The sequence below is a fragment of the Amblyraja radiata genome, chromosome 28, assembly GCF_010909765.2.
Source record: "Amblyraja radiata isolate CabotCenter1 chromosome 28, sAmbRad1.1.pri, whole genome shotgun sequence".
NCBI lineage: Eukaryota > Metazoa > Chordata > Chondrichthyes > Rajiformes > Rajidae > Amblyraja > Amblyraja radiata.
This window is the reverse complement of record NC_045983.1, coordinates 24,653,846-24,680,679: the sequence shown is the minus strand read 5'-3', so window position 1 is coordinate 24,680,679 and position 26,834 is coordinate 24,653,846. Positions and strand designations below refer to the sequence as shown.

At 42.9% G+C, this 26,834-nt stretch overlaps 2 protein-coding genes across 2 annotated transcripts in view; both read left to right on the top strand.

The window, feature by feature from the left end:
• The window catches only part of LOC116989169 (eosinophil peroxidase-like), a 40,972-nt gene extending 25,690 nt beyond the window's left edge, over nt 1–15,282 (top strand). The window contains exons 11-16 of the mRNA XM_033046395.1: nt 1,133–1,370; nt 3,211–3,416; nt 3,947–4,108; nt 8,179–8,303; nt 11,986–12,102; nt 15,145–15,282. Coding sequence (XP_032902286.1) covers nt 1,133–1,370; nt 3,211–3,416; nt 3,947–4,108; nt 8,179–8,303; nt 11,986–12,102; nt 15,145–15,282 — 986 coding nt within the window. The remainder of the gene's footprint in view (nt 1–1,132; nt 1,371–3,210; nt 3,417–3,946; nt 4,109–8,178; nt 8,304–11,985; nt 12,103–15,144) is intronic.
• The window catches only part of LOC116989006 (eosinophil peroxidase-like), a 69,849-nt gene continuing 54,228 nt past the window's right edge, over nt 11,214–26,834 (top strand). The window contains exons 1-2 of the mRNA XM_033046117.1: nt 11,214–11,254; nt 15,725–15,798. Coding sequence (XP_032902008.1) covers nt 15,726–15,798 — 73 coding nt within the window. The 5' untranslated portion in view covers nt 11,214–11,254; nt 15,725. The remainder of the gene's footprint in view (nt 11,255–15,724; nt 15,799–26,834) is intronic.

The following is a 26,834-nucleotide window of genomic DNA, read 5'->3' as shown; positions in this document are numbered from 1 at the left end:
AGCAGTTACCTAGCAAATGTTTACTTTGTGGATAACTTACTGAAAAAATATGAAAAAGTATTTAGTACTGTTTACTTTAAATCTTTTTTAACTTAGTAGTGTTTACTGTGGAATATTCATCGTGTACATTTACAGCTGAATGTTTAATTAGACGTTTTGGGAATAGCAGATTCACGAATAAAAATTACTTTGTAACTACGGTAATGCAGGGAATATTCACACAGAAAAGTCACAAAATTAGGTCAATTATTTCCAATCCTTAAGGAATAAAGATACGGAATACCTACTGTCCAAGACACCAGGGGGAACCTCCACCTCGCTTTGAGTAGTGCCACTGGATATATTGTTCCTCACAGAGGGAGCTGCTGTTTAGTGTTAGATCCAAACTCGGTTATCTTCAATATTCTCTCAGAACAACAGGATAGCAAGACCTGTGACCTACATCATACCATAAAATGCTGACAATAGGACTTGGAAAAATAATTCAATAACTGAATGTGCTTATTCTAATATTTTGGCATGATAATTGCTGTCTAATGCATTGTTACTGTAGTGATATGACTACAGAATAATTATTGCACATATTTTAATTTCTACAGTGAATACTGCATTGTTGTTTCTGTTTATCAGATAGCACTGCAAGGATCACTGAATATTCTGTGATTACTATGTAATTAATCCAGCAAGATAACGGTAATTACCTTTATTTCTGCAGTCTATAGAATGTTTAATTGCTTGTATATTCTGCAACGACTTCAGAGCATTTGCAACACAAATTATACAGGAAATATCTTTTGGTTGTGTAAAATGACAGTGATTTAAAAGGCTGGTTCGTTCCATGGACTTTGAGAATAAATGAGTGGATTTGGATGAAGCAGTCAATGATGTATGGCTATAAATCTTTGGCCCACAGATCCACTCCCTATAGAGGAGAAACAATGAAAAAGCTGTCCACCCCCATTCCCCTCCTCCTCCCTATCCCCCCTACATCACCCCACCTCTCTCAAGTTAAGGTGAACTAAAATTAAAAGATAGCGATTCTACCAACCCTTCCACACGCTTCTATTTTATTCGTTTCAAAGGGGCACCACCACAGATTTGGCTAACATATTTTTTGCTCTGAATTTCACAGGTTACAATGCATGGAGGAGATTCTGTGGACTTTCACAACCCAGGAACGAGTCTGAACTATCTGAAGTGCTCAACAATAGCGATCTTGCAAGAAAGTTAATTGATCTCTATGGGACACCAGACAACATTGAACTTTGGATAGGAGGAATCTCTGAACCATTCGTGGAAGGAGGGAAGGTTGGCCCTTTGTTGGCCTGCTTGTTAGGACACCAATTCCAGAACCTGAGAAATGGAGACAGGTAATGGGCAACAATTGAAAGCTTTGACATTCATTGAATCTTTGCCTTGTGGATCTGAAATCAGAACCCAAAGACCTTTTGGATTATGTCTTGGATTTTATTAGCGTAATTTAGTGTGTCATAGTATTGAACCTGTTGAGCATGGGATGACTTAGAAAATAGGGAAGGCAAGATATATATACAATTCAAAGGTCAATAATCAGATAGTATGCTGATCATTAACTGACGACATAATGATTTAAGACAAAAGAAGATGAAGACACTGCCAAGCCTATGCAGTATTTTCTCTCATGTTTGGGTTTTGGCCAGTTCCACCAAGGATAATGTTCATTGCCCTTCACCAATTGCCCTTGAAAAGATGTTAGCGAGATACTGCCTTCTGAAGAAGGTATTCTCGGGAGTTTGGAAGATGTTGGCAGGGTAACTTGCACAAGGGGTGCATTTGCAATGCATTTATGGGTGGACTACACTGCAAATGTCCACCAGCGGTGAAGGGAATGCATGATTCGGGTAGCTGATGGGGTGCCAATGATGTAGGCCCCTTTGGCCCTGGATACAGTCAAGCTTATTGAGAGCTGTTGGCACAACATTCATACAGACAAATGGAGAAGATTCTATCATACTGCAGGGTATGCCTTGTTGTGTCCTCCACCCACCTTACTGCAGGTTACCTGGTCTCTCACCTGCTCTTGTAACCACAATATTTATGCGATTGCTCTAGTTGGGAAAAATACATAAGCCATGATTGAATGACGGAGCAGACTCTATGGGCTAAATGGCCTAATTCTGCTCCTAAGTGTAATGGTCTTATGGTGAAAGTCTCAGTTATTCAAGTTCCAGTGCACATCAGAGTAACTGGTTAGACGCTCTCTTGTTGAGGGCTGATACTTTTGTGGTTACTATTTTACTTGCCATGTATCAACCCATGTCTGAATGTCGCCCAACTAACGCTGCATGAAGGCATAGACTGCTTTATTTGCTGAGGAGTTGAAAATTGAATTGAATCACCAGCAAACATCCCCATTTCTGACCTTAGGATGGAAGGAAGGTAGTTGGCAAAGCAGATGAAAATGGTTGGGTCTTTTCTACTGCCCTGAGGAATCCCTGCAGTGATTGATCTTGGACTACTGGGATGTTTGATCTCCATTAACAACATCCATTCTCGTGTGTGAGATATGACTCTTGCCTTTGAAGTATTTTCTCCAGGAAGCCCACTGACTATGGTTCTAGCAAGATGCCCTGATATCACACATGGTCAAATATTGCCTTGATGTCAGGGCAGTCATTCGCATCTTTAGAATTCAGTTACTTTGTCTATATTTGAGCGAAAGCTGAAATGAGGCCTGGAGCTGTGGTTCCAATGAAACTGAAATTAGGTATTATTGAGTAGGTCACTGGTAAGTAAGTGCTACATCATTGCACTGCCAATGATACCTTCCTCACTGAGAGTTGAGAGTAGACTGATAGGATAGCGGTTAGCCAGACTGAATTTGTCCTGCTTTTTGTAAATAGTGCACATCCAAGCAATTTCCACATTGTTGATGGATGCAAATTTGTGACAACACTGAAAGACGTTGGCTCGAGACACAGCTAGTCCTGGGACACAGTGTACACAGTGAGAAAATGTTGTTGGATCAGCAGATTGAGAAACCGGCTCTGTATCTTAAATTGTAGAGAGAGGAAAATCACACTGTCCTCTATACTCCTTCTCGACATACTGCTTAAATGTGGCCAAGGAGACAGTCGACCCTTCTGTGTAGCCATTGGCCTTGGGCTCATTGAATCGGGATACTTTCTCTGTACCTTTTGAGGCTTGGCAATAATGCTTCTTTTTTTGTAGGTTCTGGTGGGAAAATGAAGGAGTGTTTACGAAGAAACAGCGCAAGGCTCTCACTGAGATTTCCATGTCCAGGATAATCTGTGATACCACCGGGATTGACTTACTTCCTCGGGATGCATTTAAATTCAGTTCCTCTACCGAAGATTATGTACGCTGCAAAAAAATACCACAAGTGGACCTGAAACCCTGGAAGGAGAAGGTGAAAGGTACAATATCTGAGCGCGTGGCACAGACTCCACAGCCTAATATCACCGTTCCTGTACATTTGACTATAAAACTAACCAACACTGCTGGTCTGGGATGGTTAAAAGCTGAGAGCAGGGACTAAATCCCATTAACAATTTCCTTCTTTAGCAATTCCGATATTTTATTCAACGATGTTTACTTCCTTCTGCCTCTTTTTTTCTCAGCTTTTATGACTGGGAAAAAAGGGAAAATAGGGAAGATTTGAAAAATTGCATTTAAAAAGAGGAGTGAGTGTTAGTGTATCAGGTATAATCACCAAAACCTGTAGACCAATAATGCTCTCTGGTGTATGATTATCAGCACAGCTTATCGCCACATTTATATTCCACATTCTCTGCTGGTTTGAATCATTTATCTACTTTTCCATTCTCTTTACCTTGACAGCTTGTTTCTTCAGTATGTTGTTGTCACTTCCTTGAAATGTCTTCAAATGTTACAGTAATCCCACACTTGTGTTCTCCTAATTAATACCTGCTTGCCTCCTTTACAGATCTCCCTTGTGGTCCGGTGCCCAAGGTACAGAATGCCTTTTTCTCCACATGTAATTCCTCAGTCAAGTACACTTGCCAACGTGGATTCACTTTAAAGGGAGCTCAGGTGATAAACTGTGGGAAGAAAAAGAAGTGGGAGAGTGAACCGCCTAGCTGCTCAGGTAAGAAATGGACTCAAGTCCCTGGAGAGAGTGCACCAAAGTGATTAACACGACCTGTGACAGGAATGAGTATAGCACCATTCTCATCGTCATTATTTGAGCACAAAACTGGCAGGATGGATAATCTGCCTTCCTGTTGAAATCAACAAGAGGTAACAAATGTAAGATTAACACCAAGGCAGTGAAAGAGAAAATCGACCCAAACATTATAACATTTTGAACACTGTATGTTTCTCACAACCATTCTCAGAAACCTGAAAATCCTCCATCACATTTCATAACATGAAATTCAAATATAAATTTCTCCACATTCACAATCCACTGGATTAAATTCTTCTGTAAATTTCAATTTCAATTTCAATTTCAAGGAACTAAAGCACTTTTCTCTATGGCAACAAATCTCCCCTTCCACAGCAATCATATTCATTGAAAATAGACACAAAAAGCTGGAGTAACTCAGCAGGACAGGCAGCATCTCTGGAGAGAAGGGATGGGTGGCTCAGAGATGCTGCCATCTCATCAAGACATAGAGTCATAGAGTGATACAGTATGGAAACAGGCCCTTCTGCCCAACTTCCCCACACCGGCCAACATGTCCCAACTACACTAGTCCCACATGCCTGCACCTGGTCCATATCACTCCATACTTGTCCTATCTATGTACCTGTCTAACTGCTTCTTAAACGTCGGGATAGTCCCAGCCTCAACTACCTCCTTAGGCAGCTTGTTCCATACACCCACCACCCTTTGTGTGAAAAAGTTACCCCTCAGATTACTATTAAATCATTTCTCCTTCACTTTGTACCTATGACCTCTGATCCTCTATTCCCCTACTCTGGGCAAGAGATTCTGTGCATCTACCCGATCTATTCCTCTCATGATTTTATACACCTCTATAAAATCACCCCTCATCCTCCTGCGTTCCAAGGAATAGAGACTCAGCCTATTCAACCTCTCCCTAAAGCTCAGACCATCTAGTCCTGGCAACATCCTAGTAAATCTTTTCTGAACCTTTTCAAGCTTGACAAAATCTTTCCTATAACACGTTGCCCAGAACTGGACACAATACAAAATGCGGTCTCACCAACGTTTTATACAACTGCAAAATGACCTCCCAATTTATACAAATGCAACATGACCTCTGCAGTTCTTTCGTCAAGCATATTTATTGCATCATTCCACCTTATGTTCATTTCATGAAGCTGTGGCTCAGACGTTAAAATCTCCCAGCTCTCACAATGTGAATGATTGGAATGATTTCCTGATCACCCCTACTCCCAAATGTCCACTTCCTTATCTGGGTAACGTTAAATATCCTCCCTGGGTGAAAGTAGTCTCCGTTGTTTTGCTTTGTTTTCGGGATTTTTTTTTACATTGACTCTAAATGATAAAAGCAACAGTGTTAAATGATTCAAGGAATGTGGAGATAAATATGGTGATTTTACTCCTCAGAACCCGAGGAGTCAAAAGCTGGAAAGAAAAAGAAAGGCAGCGGACCGAAAATGGGAAATAACACATAGATGAAGATGATCAAATGAGATGTTAGTATATTGCTCAGCCTTGGAAAAAGAGCATGACCTGTTGATTATTTTACTCAGGACTTGCATAATTTGGTTTATAAAAATCCTTTTTATTTCCTGGTGTAAGCAAAAATATTTTTCAGGGAGAATTTAAACAAAGCAGTTGTAGCAAATTTGCATCATATTAGAGTCATACAACTAATGAAAGGTAGAGTATTCAAACTCTCAATCGCAAAGGCAACCTGCATGCACTCACAGCTTGCATGGTATACGACCCATGAAGTTATCAGTCTCAGTCAGTCTTATGACTTCCGTTTGTTCTCCAAATTCTGAACTTGGTCCGAGAGTCTTTCTGCAATCTCAAATTTTGGTTAGGAGGTAAATCATTTTTCCAAGGCCCGTCACCCTCCAATTCCTTCTGTTCTCTTCCAATGACACATTGATAGGCCAATGCAACTCAACCCCATTCTGGCTTCCTTCATCCTGTTGCAGCTGGACTATTGGTTGCCATAGTATTACCTTCATTTTCCACTTGACCATTCTAGTTATTGATATTCAAAGGAAAACAACATGTGCTGGAGTAACTCAGCAGATCAGGCAGCATCTCTGGAGAACATGGATGGGTGACGTTTCGGATTGGAGCTTCCTTGTTTCTATATTCATACATTCATTCCCCACCTTGGTTGCATGACTTGGATACTTCACTGTTTTAATTTGGGCCTCTTGATTAATCTGGCCCTTTTGGTTAATCTCCAATTACTAATGTAGCACCTCGCTCTGTGAAAGCTGTTGGCTACAGGTCTCCAAATGGTTTCTCAGGGGCAGATCCTTAATTAACTCTGATGTCCTTTTTCCATTGACATCCATACTTTGCAATGTGATTTGCAATCTCATTTGTTCATAAATACCCAATTTGAGTTGATTATTAATATGCTTAAGGGTTTATATTAATAGGTGGATGGGTAAATTTGCAAAATGCATTCTATTCATATTACAAATGAGTGATTGTAGAGAATAAATTTTAAATGCAATAACTTGTCAGGAGTGTGACATTTATTTCAAAAGCTTGGTTGTATGAAATTTACAATCGTGATGATATGAATTTTGAAATAAAATAAAATATCACACATATTGATTGATAGATTTGATAGAATTGATAGAATTTATAGAATTTATTGCCACACAACCAGGGTCGGTGGAATTTTGGGTTGTCAGCAGCGGAACAATAATAAAGAACACACAACCACAATAAAAAAATATAACACAAACATCCACCACAGCATTCATCACTGTGGTGGAAGGCACAGAACTTGGCCAGACCTCCTCCATTTTCCCCCGTGGTCGGGACCTCCACCCCCGTAGCCGTTGCTGCGGGCGTCCAGATGGTAAGGGACAAAGTCAAAGGCAAGGTATGTCCAGGATCGGCTCTTCCCCCCCGGAGACCGCGGCTTCAGGCTGGTGTAGGCCGCAGGCCGCCGGTCGAAGATTTAAGGTTCCCACCGCGCCGCGCCGCAGCCAGAAGCACCGCAGACCGCAGGGCCGGTGGTCGAAGCTCCCCTCCAGAGGTGATGGTAAGTCCATGCCGGACCCGTGGTAAAAGTTGGCCGCGGGCCGGCAGTGATGGCTTCTTCTTCCCCCGGGTCCCCCACGAGGGATCCCGGGCTGTAGACGCCGCGCCAGCTGGAGCTGTGCAGACCGCGGCTTCAGGCTGCCGGCTGCCCCGGGCCAGCGAAACGGAGCGCTCCCCTCCAGCGAGCCCCAGCGAGGGCTCACCCGCTCCACGCCAAGAGTCCACGTTGCACCCGCCGCTGAAGCCCCGGGCGCGTCTCCGGGAAAGGCCGCGACGATCCTTGCTGTTAGGCCACGAGGGAGGCGACCTGAAAAAAGCCGCCTCTCCATGGAGGAGGCGGCCGAAACGGTTTCCCCCTTACCCTCCCACACCACCCCCCACACAAAACACACCGAAAAACATCAAAAACATACTTTAAAACATACTAAAAAAATTTAAAAAGTTGTAAAAACTAACGCGCTGCTGACAGGCTGCGGCTACCTACCTATTGCATTTTGTTTCCTTTCTATTTTTACATTGGAAATATATGATAATGATTTATTTTAATCTGTCAAAATAAAAAATGTATGAAGTGAACTGGCAAGCCAACACCAGACCATTGTGATGCCTTATAGGTTTTAACATACTCTCTACTGTGTTTGGTTGATTGGAGAGAGATCAAATCCAAAATTGATGATCATTCACAGAGTGGGGCCTCAAGCTGCCCTTATAACTTTGAGGTAAATGGAAGTCACAAGGAAAACTCTCCATCAGCTAACGTCAAAGAATGCTAGCACAAAGAATGAGAGCTGTGCTGTTTGGAGGGCAGTCACCTTAACCTCTGTGCAACACATTGGAAATTCCTCAGAGTAGTGCCCGAAATCCAACATCTACAGTTGTTCCATCAATAAAGGTTGGGGTGATTATATTCACTGAAGCACAGCCCAGTTACATTCACAACATTCACAACTAAATTATGCAGCTGTCTGTTCTCCCATTAGGAGGTAATGACCGTAATATGATAAGTTTTAATCTACAATTTGAGAGGGAGAAGGATAAATCGAAGGTGTTAGTATTTCAGTTGAACAAAGGGGACAATGGAGCCATGAGGAAGGAACTGGCCAAGGTTGACTGGAAAGATACTCTAGCAGGGATGACAGTGGAACAACAATGGCAGGTATTTCTGGGAATAATACAGAAGGTGCGAGATCAGTTCTAAGGTGCGAGATCAGACCAAAGAGGAAGAAATATTCCAACGGGAGTAAGGGGCGATCGTGGCTGATAAGGGAAGTCAGGGACTATAAAAATAAAAGAGAAGAAGTACAATAAAGCAAAGATGAGCGGGAAGCCAGAGGATTGGCTAATGTTTAAAGAGCAACAGAAGATAACTAAAAAGGCAATAAGGCGAGAAAAGATGAGGTACAAAGGTAAGCTAGCCAAGAATATAAAGGAGGATAATAAAGATTTCTTTAGATAGTTAAAACCAAAGTTGGACCCTTCAAGACTGAAAAAGGTGAATTTATTATGGGGAACAAGTAAATGGCAGATGAGTTGAACAGGTACTTTGGATCCGTCTTCACTAAGGAGGACACAAACAATCTTCCAGATGTACTAGTGGCCAGAGGATCTGGGGTGACGGAGGAACTGAAGGAAATCCACATTAGGCAGGAAATGGTGTTGGGTAGACTGATGGGACAGAAGGCTGATAAATCCCCAGGGCCCGATGGTCTGCATCCCAGGGTACTTAAGGAAGTGGCTCTAGAAATCGTGGACGCATTGGTGATCATTTTCCAATGTTCTATAGATTCAGGATCAGTTCATGTGGATTGGAGAGTAGCTAATGTTATCCCACTTTTTAAGAAAGGCGGATTATAGACCAGTTAGCCTGACATCGGTGGTGGGGAAGATGCTGGAGTCAATCATAAAAGATGAAATAGCGGCACATTTGGATAGCAGTAACAGGATTGGTCCGAGTCAGCATGGATTTATGATGGGGAAATCATGCTTGACTAATCTTCCAGAATTTTATGAGGATGTAACTAGGAAAATGGACAAAGGAGAGCCAGTGGATGGAGTGTACCTGGACTTTCAGAAAGCATTTGATAAGGTCCCACATAGGAGATTAGTGGGCTAAATTAGGGCACATGGTATTGGGGGTAGAGTGCTGGCATGGATAGAGAAGTGGTTGGCAGACAGGAAACAAAGAGTAGGGATTAACGGGTCCATTTCAGAATGACAGGCAGTGACTAGTGTGGTACTGCAATTCTCGGTGCTGGGACCGCAGCTGTTTACAATATACATCAATGATTTAGATGAAGGGATTCAAAGTAATATTAGCAAATTTGCAGATGACACAAAGCTGAGTGGCAGTGTGAACTGTGAGGAAGATGCTATGAGAATGCAAGGTGACTTGAACAGGTTGTGTGAGTGGGCAGATGCATGGAAGATGCAGTTTAATGTGCATAAATGTGAGGTTATCCACTTTGGTAGCAAAAACAGGAAGGCTGATTATTATCTAAATAGTGTCAAATTGGGGAAAGGGGAAGTACAACAGGATCTGGGGATCCTTGTTCATCAGTTAATGAAAGCAAGCATGCAGGTACAGCAGGCAGTGAAGAAAGCAAATGGTATGTTGGCCTTCATAACAAGAGGAGTTGAGTATAGGAGCAAAGAGGTCCCTAGTAAGATCACACCTGGAGTATTGTGTGCAGTTTTGGTCTACAAATTTGAGGAAGGACATTCTTGCAATTGAGGGAGTGCAACGTAGGCTCACAAGGTTAATACCCGGGATGGCGGGACTGTCATATGCTGAGAGAATGGAGTGGCTGGGCTTGTATACTCTGGAATTTAAAAGGATGAGAGGGGATCTCATTGAAACATATCAGATTATTAAGGGTTTGGACATGCTAGAGGCAGGAAACATGTTCCTGATGTTGGAGTAGTCCAGAACCAGGGGCCACAGTTTAAGAACAAGGGGTAAGCCATTTAGAACGGAGATGAGGAAACTCTTTTTCATACAGAGAGTTGTGAGTCTGTGGAATTCTCTGCCTCAGGGGCGGTGGAGGCCGGTTCTCTGGATGCTTTCAAGAGAGAGCTAGATAGGGCTCTTAAAGATAGAGGAGTCAGTGGTTATGGGGAGAAGGCAGGAACGGGTTACTGATTGTGGATGATCAGCCATGATCACAATGAATGGTGGTGCAGGCTGGAAGGGCAAAATGGCCTCCTCCTGTACCTATTTTCTATGTTTCTATGTTTCCATGAGAACGGAGGGATTTTCATTCAGCCTCAGAATCTTTGAGAAACTAGCCGAGTCTTTTGGCAAAATGGCAAGGACTTTTTCTACCTAGATGCCAATTGCTTTTCACAATTTCCACAGTGACTCCGAATGCTACTTGCCTTCACATGTTTTGATTAGTGGGTCAGAGAGTAAAGGAACCTCATCTCCAGAAGAGTTGCTGTCCCCAACCAGTTAGCTCCAGGCATGTCCTGGTGGAAATGGAAGCGAATAAAATTGTTTCTTTCATTCTCAGAAGATCTCCGACAACATTCCTGCAAAAATAAAATTGAGTTTGACCTATCAGTCAAAGCATTGTGGAAAATGGAGCGTAGGCTAAAGCCGATAGATAGGCAAGTCACTACCACTTCCAGCACCCTCAATAGAAAATAAAGTCAGTTTTCGGCCAAACAGCTGCAACTAGAGGCACAGCTAAGATACCAATAAGATAACCAGTAAAGCCATAGCCTGGAACGCAACAATGACGATAATGTTAAAATAGTTACAATTTTTTACCTGAGGTGACAGGACATAGGTTGTGAAACTGGAAGTGCCAATGATCATTATGCATACTTCTGGCAATCTATATTTATAATGACTATTTACAAAAAAGTGGACCTTCCTAGAATATAAATAGCCTCATTCCATAACATCAATGATGACACTTCTCATTAGCTTAAAATATTCTATCTTTATTAGAATCCAGTCAAACAGGAAAAGGGTCAACATTTTATGCAAATATTTTACCATTTTTAAGGCAGGTTTTCTAAAGCTTTGCATCATTGGGAGTTGAAGATCCTGAGGTGAATGTCAATTGATTTGGTTTGTGGAGGGTATTCCTCATGAATTCTTATGAATATTTGGAGAAGCAATAAAAAAATATTGCATAATTTCTGCTCAATCCCAGTGCCAGGCCATTTGTGTTTATTATTTTTGTCTTTTTCTTCTCTGCTTTATTGTTATCATCATTAAATATTTTTTTATTCTTCTAGTTGGCTGCTGGCATTGTGTTTTTTTTCTGCAGCTCATTTTGAACGTCTAAACATTCCGATAATATATTACTGCATGATCTTTCTTGAGTCTATAGGAGTGATTTATTTGTAAGTACTGGAGTAACTCAGTGGGTCAGGCAGCATCTCTGGATAAATTCAGTCTTAACAAGGGCCCCGACCCAAAACATCACCTGTCCATGTTCTGCAGAGATGCAGCCTGAAACACTGAGTCACTCCAGCACTTTTTGTCTTTTTTTGTCTTTTAATTATTTTTGTTACCTACTTCATTCTATTTGGACCATCTTGTTCAGTCTGAGTATTTATATAGAGGCTTTGAGGCAGAGAATAAGAAGTTACTTGAGTGTGTGGCTTGATTAGAGAACCAGCATGAATTTCTTTAAGGCAAGCACAATATTGTCATAAGGTGTGAGAAGTGATATGATGAGTTGATGTTTCTCCTGGCTGCGCTGTTTGAGATTTCAGTCTCAAAACGAAGGGTTTGATGATTGATGAAAGAGATTAAAATATTTTGTTTTACCCAGGAAGTAATGATTATTGGGAATGTTCTACTCAAGACGGCTGTAGAAGCTCATTTGCGGATTACGCCCAAGATAAAGGTTGATAGGTTCTTAAATATGGAGAGAGGGATGGGATATGAGGTTAGTGCAGGGTAATGGAACTGAGGTATAAGTGCAGCATTAAATTGTGCAGGAATAATGAAGGGATGAATACCTTATTCCAGCTTCAAACTAACTTGATAGAGGTTTTGATTAAATAACTGAGAGGATGAATGAGATAAATCTATTAACATGATGTATTTGGACTTCCTAAAGGCAGGTGAGAACTTATTTGATAAGAACCCAATTGTTGGAAAGGTTGAAGGAATAAAAGGGAATGCAGCAATGGATTTATAAAAGGAAAATCATGCTTGACTAATCTTCTGGAATTTTTTGAGGATGTGTCAAGTAAAACGGATGAAGGGGAGCCAGTGGATGTAGTGTGTCTAGACTTTCAGAAAGCCTTTGATAAGGTCCCGCACAGGAGACTGGTGACTAAAATTAGAGCACATGGTATTGGGGGTAGGGTGTTGACGTGGATAGAAAATTGGTTGGCAAAGTTTAGGAGTGAACGGGTCCTTTTCAGAATGGCAGGCACTGTTTCATTCTTAAGTTTTTGACTATGATACTTTGTGTTTTAATCTGGTAATTTGTTTCATTGTATGAGTGATATCTAACAAAATGTTGTTCAAGTCTATTTTAAGAATTTTGTGACGCAAGGCTCGATGTTGGGGCCGCAACACTTTACCATATATATTAATGATTTGGAAGAGGGAATTAGGAGCAACACTAGCAAGTTTGCGGATGACACAAAGCTGGGTGGCAGTGTGAACTGTGAAGAGGATGTTAGGAGGTTGCAGGGTGACCTGGACATGTTGAGTGAGTGGGCAGATGCGTGGCAGATGCAGTATAATATAGATAAATGTGAGGTTATCCACTTTGGCGGCAAAAACAAGGGGGCAGATTATTATCTCAATGAGTTAGGTTAGGTAAGGGGGGAGGTACAGAGAGACCTGGGTGTCCTTGTACACCAGTCACTGAAAGTTGGCATGCAGGTATAGCAAGCAGTGAAGAAAGCTAATGGAATGTTGGCCTTCATAACAAGAGGATTTCAGTATAGGAGTATAGGGGTTCTTCTGCAGTTGTATAGGGCTCTGGGGCATTGTTTACAGTTTTGGTCTCCTAATTTGAGGAAGGACATCCTTGTGATTGAGGCAGTGCAGCGTAGGTTCATGAGATTGATCCCTGGGATGGCGGGACTGTCATATGAGGAAAGATTGAAAAGACTAGGCTTGTATTCGCTGGAGTTTAGAAGGATGAGGGGGATCTTATAGAAACATATAAAATTATAAAAGGACTGGACAAGCTAGATGCAGGAAAAATGTTCCCAATGTTGGGCGAGTCCAGAACCAGGGGCCACAGTCTTAGAATAAAGGGGAGGCCATTTAAGACTTAGGTGAGAAAAAACTTTTTCACCCAGAGAGTTGTGAATTTGTGGAATTCCTTGCCACAGAGGGCAGTGGAGGCCAAATCACTGGATGGATTTAAGAGAGAGTTAGATAGAACTCTAGGGGCTAGTGGAATCAAGGGATATGGGGAGAAGGCAGGTACGGGTTATTGATTGGGGACGATCAGCCATGATCACAATAAATGGCGGTGCTGGCTCGAGAAAAAAAAAGATTTCTATTACACAAAAACACAGGAAATAGAATGAACCAATGGAGCAAATTGTTTGAAGAAATGGGGCAAATTCTTCACGACCTTGAGAGGTTTGGCTGGCTGCCTCTTATTTCTTCAAGTGTTGTCGCTGGATTAGTGTTCCACTATGTGCAACACTTCCAGCAATTCAGTGTGACCCGGCCCAGCACAGTGCAGATCAGTACGGTACCAGTACAGCCAGGGCTCTACTTGCAAAGGTGGCACCGGGGCAGACTTAATATATTTGATAGCAGAGTGTTCCTGCCCCCCAGCACAATGTGTAAAGCCTATCACTGCTAATGAATGTCTTTGACTGTTTTGCAACAGTTCGTTTCTCTCATTCTTTTTCATGGTGTATTTGTTTCCACTTCAGCTGACGATATACTGAGCTTGCGAGCTGGTAACTCTGTGTAACTTGGCTCAGTTCCATCATTAGACTGGAAACTATGCCCGGGCAGTGGCGCAAATCGCTATCAAAACATGTGGGGGACACAATTCTCTTGGTGGCCGCGCGCGCACGCACACACACACACACACACACGCACGAGGCTTCGGCCATGGGCCCTGTAGACGGTAACATCGGGAGCTGACCAGGTTGCTGACTGACTCCGAACACTAGCAACAGCAGCATCATCCGCCCCGAATCGTGGGGTTTGAATCGGCCTGTTTGCGGGGCCTTTCGTCGCTGAAATCTGAATAAAACTGAAGCAAATAAAGGCAAACAGAAGGACCAACCTTGTAGGTGGGAGAGAGAGATGGGGGGGAAAAATACTAAATAACCTGAGTGACTGTGAATGAGGGACTGACCTGCAAACCAGCCAGGAAACCCATTCAATCAGAGACCTTAAGGACCTGACCTATTTAAATCCGATACCCGTTTAAATCTTACCCACCCACTAATACATCCCAATTAGTTCAAATGGTAATTGTACCTGCGTCAGACAGCTTTACGAAATTTTCCGTGAATAACTTCAGTAATACTTGAAGGTCAAAACACAATTGGTGACACATCGTGTTAATACGATGTAAATGGATACATTTAACAAGCGCTTAAGAGTGACACCCCCACTGTCTCGCGGAAAGCGGAGATTTTAATAGATTTATTTTCACCAAAATTCAAAATCCGGATTACAAAACATGGGGGGGGGATTGTCCCCCACCTCTCAAAATTTGGGGGGGACACTCCCCCCCCCCTCCCCCCTCCCCGTCCTCTCCTGGGATTTCTGCCCATGTGCCCAGGGATGGAGCAACCTGTGTGATATCTGCAGATAATCTGCGTGTATCTAGGCAAAATAATTTTAAATATTCACACAGTAAGAAAGAAAAATACAGAAATATGCAGGAGTTTAAGATAAATATGTCATTGTGAAATACCAATAACCACCAGAATACAAATTATTATATATTTCTTATTTTAAGCTTTTTAAATACATTTCGTTGTTGAAGGAGGGAGCCGATTATGTTGAAATAGCTGACACAGTGCAGAGCAGGGAAGAGCAGAGAGTCACTAACAACTATGTTTGGATTTCTATATTTAATTCTGCTGCCCCATCGCAAGAAGCTGACAACCTTCCTCCATTGTGACAGCACTGATAGACTCACCATTACATCTCATAGCCAATAGGCAGTGTTAGAATATGGTTGCTGGTTCATACCATTTATCAGTTCAGTTCTCTGGCCATATCGTCAATAATTCATTACCGTCAGCTCCTTGTCGACCTCCATTACTAAAAATATGTTTAAGACGTGGTCATTAGATAAAATCAGTATGTTCAGTTTCTATTTCTGGAGATGAAAATCTAAATATGAAAGGTAGCACTCTATACATTGCATTAGTACATGTGTGGGCATGTGCCTGTCACCGTGGACATGAGTTTAAGTCACAGTGTTATTCTGTAGGTGTCTCCCTGAATGTGCACATGTGTAGATGTCCTTGTCTGTGATGGTTCCTGTTGAATTCTCCTAACTTTAATGTGCCTTTAACTTCTCAGTCTTCTGCCTAACATAGTGGATATGTTTCTTTCAGAATGGCAGCCACATGGTTACTTGTGATGGTCGTTGCTGGACTGTCCCTGTTTCACGCAAATGAAGCCGATCCGGGTAAGAGACTCAGTCTCACTCACGGGATTTCCCTGAAAGATACAACAATGAATCAGAAGGCACAGGGTCTCACATCTTAGAGACAGGTTCTTTGTTCTGGACATCAAATATCTACCAATGCTAATCCTATATTCTCAGTGCTTGGCTCATAGCCTTCTATGCCACAACTTTTTCAGTACCCAACTCCTTACTCATGAGAGTACCTGCTTCCACCACCTCCATCAGTGAGTTCCATGTTTCAACCATTCTCTAGATGAAAATCACCTCTCGATCTTCACCACTTAACATTACAACCTATGCTCTCTGATTATGATTCCTCTTCCAAAAGGAAAGTTTTCTCACTATATTCCCTGTCTATGCCTCTCATAATTTTATGTATTTCTATGAAGCCAGCCTTTTCACTTCCAAAGATAACAAATTCAGTCTCTCGTGTCATTCCACTGGTGAAAAGACTCCATTCCAGGCAACTTCCTGGTGAAGACAAAAAAGACTGCGTGAATCTTCGCAAAAATAGTTTGCTGGAGGACCTCAACAGGTCAGAGAGTCAATTCAAGTCAAGTTTTATTTGTCGCTTGCACATAAAGTGCAGTGAAATGTATTTGCCAGCAGCTGTACAATAAAAAAAGAACACACAATGCACAATAAAAATGTACCACAAACATCCACCACAGCATTCATCACTGTGGTGGAAGGCACAAAGTTTGGTCAGTCCTTCTCCATTTCCCCCGTGGTCGGGACCACAAGCATCTGTGGAGGGAAATGGACAAATGACATGTCAGGTTGGACATTCTCTCTAATGCAATCATGGCCTTCATAAAGAGTGTCAACTGACCTACATACATTAATCCAGCTGCAGCCGAACTATGGTTTTTACATGTTGGACATGACCTATCTACTCCCTCTCTATCTTGGCTAATGAAGGCAAGCAGCCCGTGTACTCTGGTATTCTTCTCTTTTCACTTCCTGTTGTACTTGTGTGTGGTTGAATAGTAAGATTAAACGAGAACTTACCAGTTTGAAGTTTGATCTTTATTTTATGAGGAGTTACGATGAGCGATTACGTGAAGAACCCCGCTAGTCCGCATGCATGTCAATCTTCAAAGCAGCGGTGTGAAATCACAAATAACAGTAATTGAAGTAACATAATAAGATTAGAAACCTAGAACTACCAGATGACCTTTGTGATATGAGGGCTGGTAGCGGTGGGCACGTAATCACTCATCGTAACTCCTCATAAAATAAAGATCAAACTTCAAACTGGTAAGTTCTCGTCTAATCTTACTATTTTACTTTGGAGTCACGTGAGTGATTCCGTGAAGATTTCAAAGCTCTGTGATTTCATGCTGTAGATACGAATCCAGGCGTCTCACTGCATTAATTGACTCAGGGTGAGTGAAGAATAAACAATTCATTGAACCATGGCATTGATTTGAATATGTTAATGGTTTATTTAACAAAGAAAAACAATAGCGACCCCTCTCTCCCAGGGGGAAGCTATAAAACAGAACTTAAAATGGAATGGGCGAATACCCCCGGTTCGATAAGCGGTTTGTTATAGAACCTTTGAAAAGTCAGTTCATTTGACCATTCTGCGGCCGCAAGGATATGGTCGAGAGGGACGTCCATTGCTCTCGCTGCTGACGTTGATGCCGCCCTGGTGGAGTGAGATTTAAAATTGTCAGTGTCTATTCCTGCACAAACCAGAACCTGTTTCAGCCACCTTGAAACGGTCTGCACCGACACTTTCATATGCGGCTTTTGTGGCTAATAAATAATGCTGATTCCGAACCTCTGAGCCTCTTGGTGACCTTGATATAATATTGCAAGTGCAACACTACACACAGTCGTAAATCCGTGGGGTATGCCGAAAAAATAAGGTTGAACCCTGACAACCCTGGTCTGCTCTGCTTTATTAAATCATAAATGTAAAACGTAATGTTATTTCCAGATGATACCATCCTGTCCAGCCCCAGTTTCTGCAACGTCTGGACCCATTGCGCTGAGACCAGCGCCATGGGCATGACCACCTTAAGGGTGATATGGGCAACGACAGGGATGTGGCTGGAGCCCACTGGCGAAGCAGCGTGAGTACTATGCTCATATCCCAGATTTCAGAGTACCTGGGCCTGGGGGGATTGGAATTAAAAATACCCTTCATAAACCGGGATATTAAAGGGTGAGATCCAACAGAATGTTGTTCCGACCCCAACCATAAGTATGATGACGGCACTCCTCTGGCACTATTGATGGCACTCTTCATCAACCCTTCATCAAAATATAGCGTTGACAGAAATTCTAGCACATCTGAGATGCCTGCCGTGTGATATGTAATGTTCCGCCGTAAGCAGAACACCTCCCATTTCCTGACATGAGAATGTACTGTGTTTTGGTACTATCCCTCCAGGCCACAGTGATCACATCCACGGTACGATCGGATAGTCCAAGCCCCAGGTATGGCCTCCTCAGAATCTGCAAATTAACAGATCAATACGGTAATGTAATGGATGTTCATCCCCAGTTACAGGGTGCACCAGTAGGTCACTACGTTTCGGGACAGCCATAAGAGGCTGTGTTATTATCTCCAAAACAAGAGGGAACCATGGCTGTGTAGGCCAGTCGGGTACCACCAACACTCCTGAGGCAGAGTCCTGCTTGATCTTTAGCAAGCACCGACTGATGAGGCAAAATGGGGGAAATGCATATAAAAACATTCCACCCCAGTGTAGCGAGAATGCATCCACTGCTACTGCCCATGGGTCTGGTTCCCATGAAACATACTTAGGTAACTGGTGATTGAGTCTGGATGCAAACAAATCGATATCTGGCAATCCATACCGAACAACAATATCATTAAATACATCATGATTCAACATCCTTTCTGTGTTGTCATTGAATTTGCGTGACCTGGTGTCTGCCACCATGTTGAATTTACCTGGTAGGTAGATAGCTGAAACCCAAATGTTTCTAGTAATACACCAGTGCCAAATAAGATTAGTCAATCTATCACAAGATTCCGACTTGGTTCCACCCATGTGATTAACATACGCCACTGCCGTAGTGTTGTCAATCTGAAGTTGAAAATGCAAATGACGCATAGTAGTACAATAAGCCTTAAGCCCATTAAATGCTCCCAACAGCTCTAAATAGTTAATCCCATGTGATTGAAGGATAAATGCCTCATGCATATTCCATCTGCCTCCACAGCTAAAGATGGTATCAGTAGCACCACAACCTAGGGCACTAACATCAGTCTGTAAGACAACTGAAGGTTCCTCAACCAGATTTTGCTGGAGCAACTTGAGATGTTCATTATCCACCACTGCACTTCAGCAATGGCTTCAACTGATAACTTTATGGGTCTGTCGAAATGACCTGCATGTATCCTGAGTGGCTGCTCCTTCGCACGTTGTAAAATTTGGTAATACAAAGGTCCAAACCGTGCAGCTGGAAAATAAGCCACTAATTCGCCAATCAAGCTGGCCACATGTCTAATTGAAGGTTGCTGCTCCTCCATGAGCTTGTTACAGCCTTCAATTAAGTCTAATCTCTTGCCCATGGGCAGAGTCACTGACATGTGAGTTGAGTTAATAATGAATCCCAAATAATCAATAACTCTAACTGGTATCAATTTGGATTTAACTGGATGAATGAGAAACCCTAATCTCTCAAACATGAGTTTAACAACTGAAACAGATAATTCAGCTGCTTCCCAAGTCTTTCCTATGATTAAGATATCATCCAAATAAGCCATTACAATATGACCCTGAACCCGGAGTAGCCCCAGTACTGGTTTTAAAAGCTTTGTAAATAATATAGGGGCCGAGGTTAAACCATTAGGCAGTGCTTTAAATTGCCATCATTGCCCATCCAGCTAAATTTCAAATATCTCCGATGATCCCTATGAACAGGCACTGAGTAATATGCATCTTTAAGATCTATACATGCCATATAACATCCTCTGGAAATCAGTTGTTTGGCAGTAACAAAAGTTTCCTTTTTGAAATGTTTATACTGTACAAAGGGGTTAAGGCTCATCAAGTCAAGGATGATTCGACATCCTCCATCCTTCTTTGACCTAGGAAAAATATTAGACACGAAATGGTGAGGTTGGTGAACCGCTTTCTCAATTACCACTTTTTTGTATAATTTTTCAATTTCTGCCTGTACCTCCAAATTCTCTTTTTGTGAGAAAATGAGTGCCCGACTTGGTGTATGCTGAGTGGGTGGACGCAAATTGGGAAGGAATTAAATTTGAAACCCTTGTTTTCTGCGCAGTATAAACAGATCTAATGTTATCCCATACCATTCCTTCAGAAACAAGTGTAATCTCCCCCCAACTTGTAGGTGATTCTTATTTAATATGTTCCTACAAGAACCAGACCCACCTACCTCTATGGTTACCAACTGGCTGGAGTTTTTAACAGACATTTTCAACCTCTCACTTCTGAGATCTGAGGTCCCCACCTGCTTTAAAAGAGCATCAATTATACCAGTGCCCAAGTAGAGTAAGGTGACGTGCCTCAATGACTATCGACCAGTGGCACTAACGCCGGTGGTGATGAAGTGCTTTGAGAGGTTGATCATGGAGCAAATCAACTCCTACCTCGACAAAAACCTGGACCCACTGCAGTTCGCTTACCGCCACAACAGATCAACGGTGGATGCGATCTCGCTGGCCCTCCACTCCGCTCTGGACCACTTGGACAACAAAAACTCATATGTCAGGCTGTTATTCATTGATTACAGCACGGCATTTAACACAATCATCCCCTCCAAGCTGGTTACCAAACTCGCAGAACTGGGTCTCCGCGCATCCCTCTGCAATTGGATCCTCGACTTCCTCATTCACAGACCACAGTCTGTTCATATTGGTGGAAATGTGTCAGCCTCGATAACAATCAGCACGGGAGCACCTCAAGGCTGCGTGCTCAGCCCCCTGCTGTACTCACTCTATACTCATGATTGCGTAGCCGCTCACAGTGCGAGCTCCATCATCAAGTTTGCTGATGACACCACTGTTGTGGGACGAATCACTGATGGGGATGAGTCAGAGTATAGAAGAGAGATCGAGCAACTGTCCATATGGTGCCAGCACAATAACCTGGCCCTCAACACCAGCAAAAAAAAAGGAACTGATTGTGGACTTTGGAAGGAGTAGGATGGGGGCCCACAGCCCCGTTTATATCAACGGGTCAATGGTTGAAAGGGTCAAGAGCTTCAAATTCCAGGGCGTGCACATCTCTGAAGATCTTTCCTGGTCCGAGAACACTAATACAATTATCAAGAAAGCTCATCAGCGCCTCTACTTCCTGAGAAGATTACGGAGAGTCGGTTTGTCAAGGTGGACTCTCTCTAACTTCTACAGGTGCACAGTAGAGAGCATGCTGACCGGTTGCATCATGGCTTGGTTCGGCAACCTGAGCGCCTTGGAGAGGAAGAGACTACAAAAAGTAGTAAACACTGCCCAGTCCATCATCGGCTCTGACCTTCCTTCCATCGAGGGGATTTATCGCAGTCGCTGCCTCAAAAAGGCTGGCAGTATCATCAAAGACCCACACCATCCTGGCCACACACTCATCTCCCTGCTAACTTCAGGAAGAAGGTACAGGAGCCTTAAGACTGCAACAACCAGTTTCAGGAATAGCTACTTCCCCTCAGCCATCAGGCTATTAAACCTGGCTTGGACAAAACTCTGATTATTAATAACCAATTATCTGTTATTTATTCATGTGTGTGTATATTTATATTACGGTATATGGACACACTGATCTGTTTTGTAGTAAATGCCTACTATGTTCTGTGTGCTGAAGCAAAGCAAGAATTTCATTGTCTTATCAGGGACACATGACAATAAATTCACTTGAACTTGAACTTTGTGTATTAACCAGCATCGTCAGTATTATGTTTCTATGAACCAATACCTACTTATCACCTTATCTACCTGTGCTGCCACCTTCTGGACCATTTTATTTGTACACCAAGCTCGTTATATTCCTCAGTGCTTTCTAACATTCTTAGCCTTCCAAAAGATTTTCAGTTATCGTCACACTTACAGTTTTCAGGATTAAATTCAATCTATCATTCCCTGACCAATTTACCAACTGATGAGTATCAGTGATTTAAGATTATTCACATCATGAGATACAACGTCACCAATCTTCATTTCTGATGCCTTCTGTATTTACATTCAGATCATTAATGTACATAACAAATAACAGGGGTCCAGTGGCAATCCCTACAGGCAACACTGATCACAGGCTTTCAATTGTGGATCCCACTTGACCATCATCCTCTGCCTCCTGTCACCAATACATTTTTTTCAGATTAAACTTGCCAAAATGTTCCTGAGGCTCTTAGCGTTTGGATAAATCTCTCATCTGGAATCTTGTCAAAAAACGTTTAAAAAAACATTCAGATAGACTACAACTGCAGCACAAGAAATTGCAGGTGCTGGAATCTTGAGCAAAATACAAAGTGCTGGAGTAACTCAGTGGGTTAGGCAGCATCCGTGCGGGGAATGAATAGGGATCACTTGGGTCGGGACCTCCTTCAGACTCTGAAGAATGGTCATCTATGCATTCCCTCCATGGAAGCTGCCTGAACCACTGAGCTGCTCCAGCACTTTGTGTTTAGTCTTCAACTGCACTGCTCCTGTCGACACACTTAGTTACTTTCTCCAAAAGGTCAATCAGTCAGCCATGTCCTTGCCACAACAAAGCCACGCTGACTATGACATACTGACTAAGGCAGCCTGGTCAATATCTGTGTGTCCAAGTGTAAATGAATCTTGTCCTTTTCCATTAATTTACGTGCCACTGATGTTGGATGATCTGGGTACAGGATCATTCATGTCCAGCAAAGACGGCAGACAGGAACTTTGCTCGACATATCATCCAAAGGCAGCACCTCTGTCAACTCAGCACTGCACAGAAATGCCATCCCGCAGCAAGATCTTGTCAGCAGATGGCACTGTGTGATTTAATTCTCAATATTCTGACTCAGAGTTGAGTTGGCCTTGAGCAAAATTCAAACTGCTGGAGGGGCTCAGAAGGTCAGACAGCATCTGTGCAGGGTAATGGACAGACTCCATGTATGTTCTTGACTGATCCTTGCATGAAAACTTTAAAAAAAACTCTTAAAAACAAATAAGATAGATTTGTCACAGGAGAAATGGAATGTTGGCACTCATAACAAGAGGATTTGAGTATAGGATTAAAGAGGTCCTTCCTTCTGCAGTTGTACAGGGCCCTGGTGGGACCACATCTGGAGTATTGTGTGCTGTTTTGGTCACCTAATTTGAGGAAGGACATCCTTGCTATTGAGGCAGTGCAGCGTAGGTTCACGAGGTTAATCCCCAGGATGGCGGGACTGTCATAAGAGGAATTAATGGATTGACTGGGTTTGTTTTCACTGGAATTTAGGATGAGAGGGAATCTTATAGAAACATATAAAATTATAAAAGGACTGGACAAGCTAGATGCAGGAAAATTGTTCCCAATGTCAGGGCTGCCAACATTGGCTTTTGCATTTATCAGCTTGAAATTATGCAATCTCGTGCAAGGGTAAGTGCCCGGGGAGAGGATGGTTTGGGTGGGAAGGGACGAATTGACCAGGGAGTTATGGAGGGAGCAGTCTCTGCAGAAAGCAGACAGGGGAGGAGATGGGAAGATGTGGTGACTTGTTGCTTTACCTCCCCCCTTGACTTCATTCAAGGACCCTTAATGTCTCCTCCCCCTCTAGCTCTCCCTCAACCCTCTGGCTCCTCCTCTTCCTTTCTTCTACCCGCCCCTCCCTCCCCCCTACATCGTTTCGGCCCGAAACATTGCCTATTTCCTTCGCTCCACAGATGCTGCCTCATCCGCTGAGTTTCCCCAGCGTTTTATCTACCAATGATAAAAAGATCTTTGTTTTGTTTGCACCTACCAACATGCATACATTATTATATTACAGTTAATATGTACCGAGGGCAATTTTTTGTTCCAATGCTCCCCATTCCCAATTACATTTACATTGAAATGATTGAAATCCAAGTGAAGTTTAAAAGGCATCAGAAAAATAAAACCTCCGGAATGGATGATATTCATTACGTGGTTGCTTAAGGTCAGTATCAGCACAATTACTATATTTAACTTTGAATCTTCAGATGTCCTGGTTCAAGCTAAAACTAAAGACAAATAATAATCTCCTCATACATTCCCCTGCAAGTATCTCTGTCACTCCTTTAAAATATGCCTCTTATTTGAACAAGTTCTTAAACATCACATCTGAATCAGTTTCCATCTGATTACACTCCTCGAGGATGTTCATCTATGATGTTCAATTAATAAAACAATGTGATTGGAGACATTTCTATTCAACCTGTCAAAGGAAATTGAGGGGGGGGGGGGGGTTGGAAATAGTCAGTGAGGTAAACAAACATAATAGTTGAGTGGCAAATGACAATAGTGCTACCTTCCCACTATTTAACTGAAGGAAATAATGGGTTATCGGGGTTGTATGTTGTGACAGACAGCCTGACACCTTGCATGTAATTTTAATATTACACTTATCCCATTCCCCTGGATATTCCAGATTAATAAATTAAGGTTTTGTCAACTAATTACAAATCAGGCTAATTAAAAAATCAATAACATTAGCCAACTCCAAAACACAAAGCGCTGATCATTGGGATCCAGACATTGCCGACAACTGGCCTCAGTTACCCGCTCACATCTGGCAGTGCTCTCTGTCTGAACCAGGGGCCATGGAGCAGTTTTGAAAGTGGGGGGGGCTGAGCGATCACTGATCATTCGCCTTGGGGGTATCCAAGTGAATCCAGTGAATTGGCTTCCACTGCCTTCTGTGGCAGAGAATTCCACAGATTCACAACGCTCTGGGTGAAGAAAGTTTGTCCTCATCTCAGTCCTAACTGGCCTACCCTTTATTTTTAAACTGTGACATCTGGTTCTGAGCTCCCCCAACATCAGGAACATTTTTCCTGCCGTTACAATAAGTAAAAATCTAGCAGGCAAGCAGGATGCTTTCTCCAACCACCCCCATTTGAAGGCAGAGAATTCAGCAGAGGCCCAAGTATTAGCATTACAATTAATGCCCCACAGCGCCGGAGACCTGGGTTCAATCCTGGTCTTGGGTGCTGTCTGTGTGGAGTTTGCACGTTCTCCCTGTGACAGTGTGGGTTTCCTCCAGGTGTTCCGGTTTCCTCCCATATCCCAAATCCCAAAGATGTGCTGGTTTGTAGGCTAATTGGCCCTCTGTAAATTGTCCCCTAGTGTGTAGGGAGTGGATCAGAAAATGGGATAACATAGAACCAGTGTTATCGATGGTCGGCATGGACTCGAGGGGCCGAACTGATTATAATATTGAACACATCAAGACTTACCTATCGGATTTAAACATGAACAATATTATCCCAAGGTTGCAGGGTATTTGAATGGCATTTACTGCATAATCCCTGACGTTATTCTTTGTAAAGTGAAGGGCAAAGTTCATCTCTACAAATTTAATTTTCTGAAGTTAATTTGTAGTTTATATTTACCATCTTGCCTTTGCTTATTTGTTCCCGCGATACGTGAATCCAAGACTTACATTTAAAGATGAACAAAATATCAATTTAAAGACAGATATCAACTAATTTCACCGATTGAGTTTGGATATCAATTTCTTTAGCATCCTCTCTCTCTCCGTCCCTCCCCCACCCGAGTGGCACTAGCTTCAAAGTCATCTTGTTAGGTCTCATTGTGTGAGAAGGAACTGCAGATGCTGGTTTAAAACGAAGAGAGACACAATATGCTGGAGCAACTCAGCAGGACCTGCATCATCTCTGGAGAGAAGGAATGTGTGACGTTTCGGGTCGAGACCCTTATAAAGGTTTCGGGTCGAGACCCTTAGAAGGGTCACGACCAGAAATGTCACTCATTCCTTCCCTCCAGAGACACTGCCTGATCCATGCTAGTCACCAGGGCGAATTCGGCAGAGAGATTAATGGCAGCGGCGCAACGCTTCCGACGCCTCCGACGGCCCGGGTCTCTTGCACTGAGGCTGCTCCATGCAGCAAGCAACTCGCCAGCCAGCAAACACTCGCCATCCCCGCAAACACTCGCCAGCCCGGCAAACACTCGCCAGCCCCAGCTCCCCGTCCGCATCTGCTCTCGCCGATACTTCTGCTTGCACCGCTCCCTGAGCGTGAGAGTTGGCAGCCCTGGTTTTGCAATGAGGCGGTGGTGATTTGCAGCAACATCACATACAGCAAGAGAAGGCGAAGGCGGATGAGCTGAGGTAGCATGGGTGGTTGAGTTTGCAGCTTGGAAATGCAGTCAGCTCTCAACCACAGGCTGGGGAGGGGAAGTTGCTGTTCCCACTGTACGAGGTAATTCAAGAGTTCTCCCGAGTTTTACCCTGATTCGAACTCAGAGAATGTCCTTAGCGGGTCCGTAGGAGTTCGTGGATCTCATAGCGGCCCGTACGAGTAAAAAGTAACAATTTTTTTCATCACGAGTATTTTTTTACTCGTGGACATTTTTTGCAGGGATGAAAAAATGTCACGAGTTTACCGGATGTCCCAAGTAACTACCGTTAGCATTACGAGCCACTACGATACATCCACGGGCTCCTACGGACCCGCTACGGCCACTCTTCGAGTTCGAATCAGGGGAAAACTCGGGAGAACTCTTGAATTACCTCGTACAGTGGGACAAGGGCTTAAGAAATATCTGCTACCCCACAGGAGCGCTTAAACCTCGCCACTTTCACAGTGGTGCACATTAGGTGTCTAATGCCTGTGCTCTACAAGCTAACTTCCTCTTTTGGAGAAAGATACAGCCAAGGTGGCCTCAAGGTCAAAAATGGGTTCTCAATAAAACTGCTGGAAACCCAGCCCCCAACTCAAGATATATGACTGATGCAATGTTTCAGCAAGTACAACTTCCTCTTTCCATGAATAGTTTTATTTCAATTGTTTCAGTTCTTCACATGATGAAATTCACCAGACTCCAAATTAAAACTTGCATTGAACTTCCACCGACTGTATGTTTCTAATG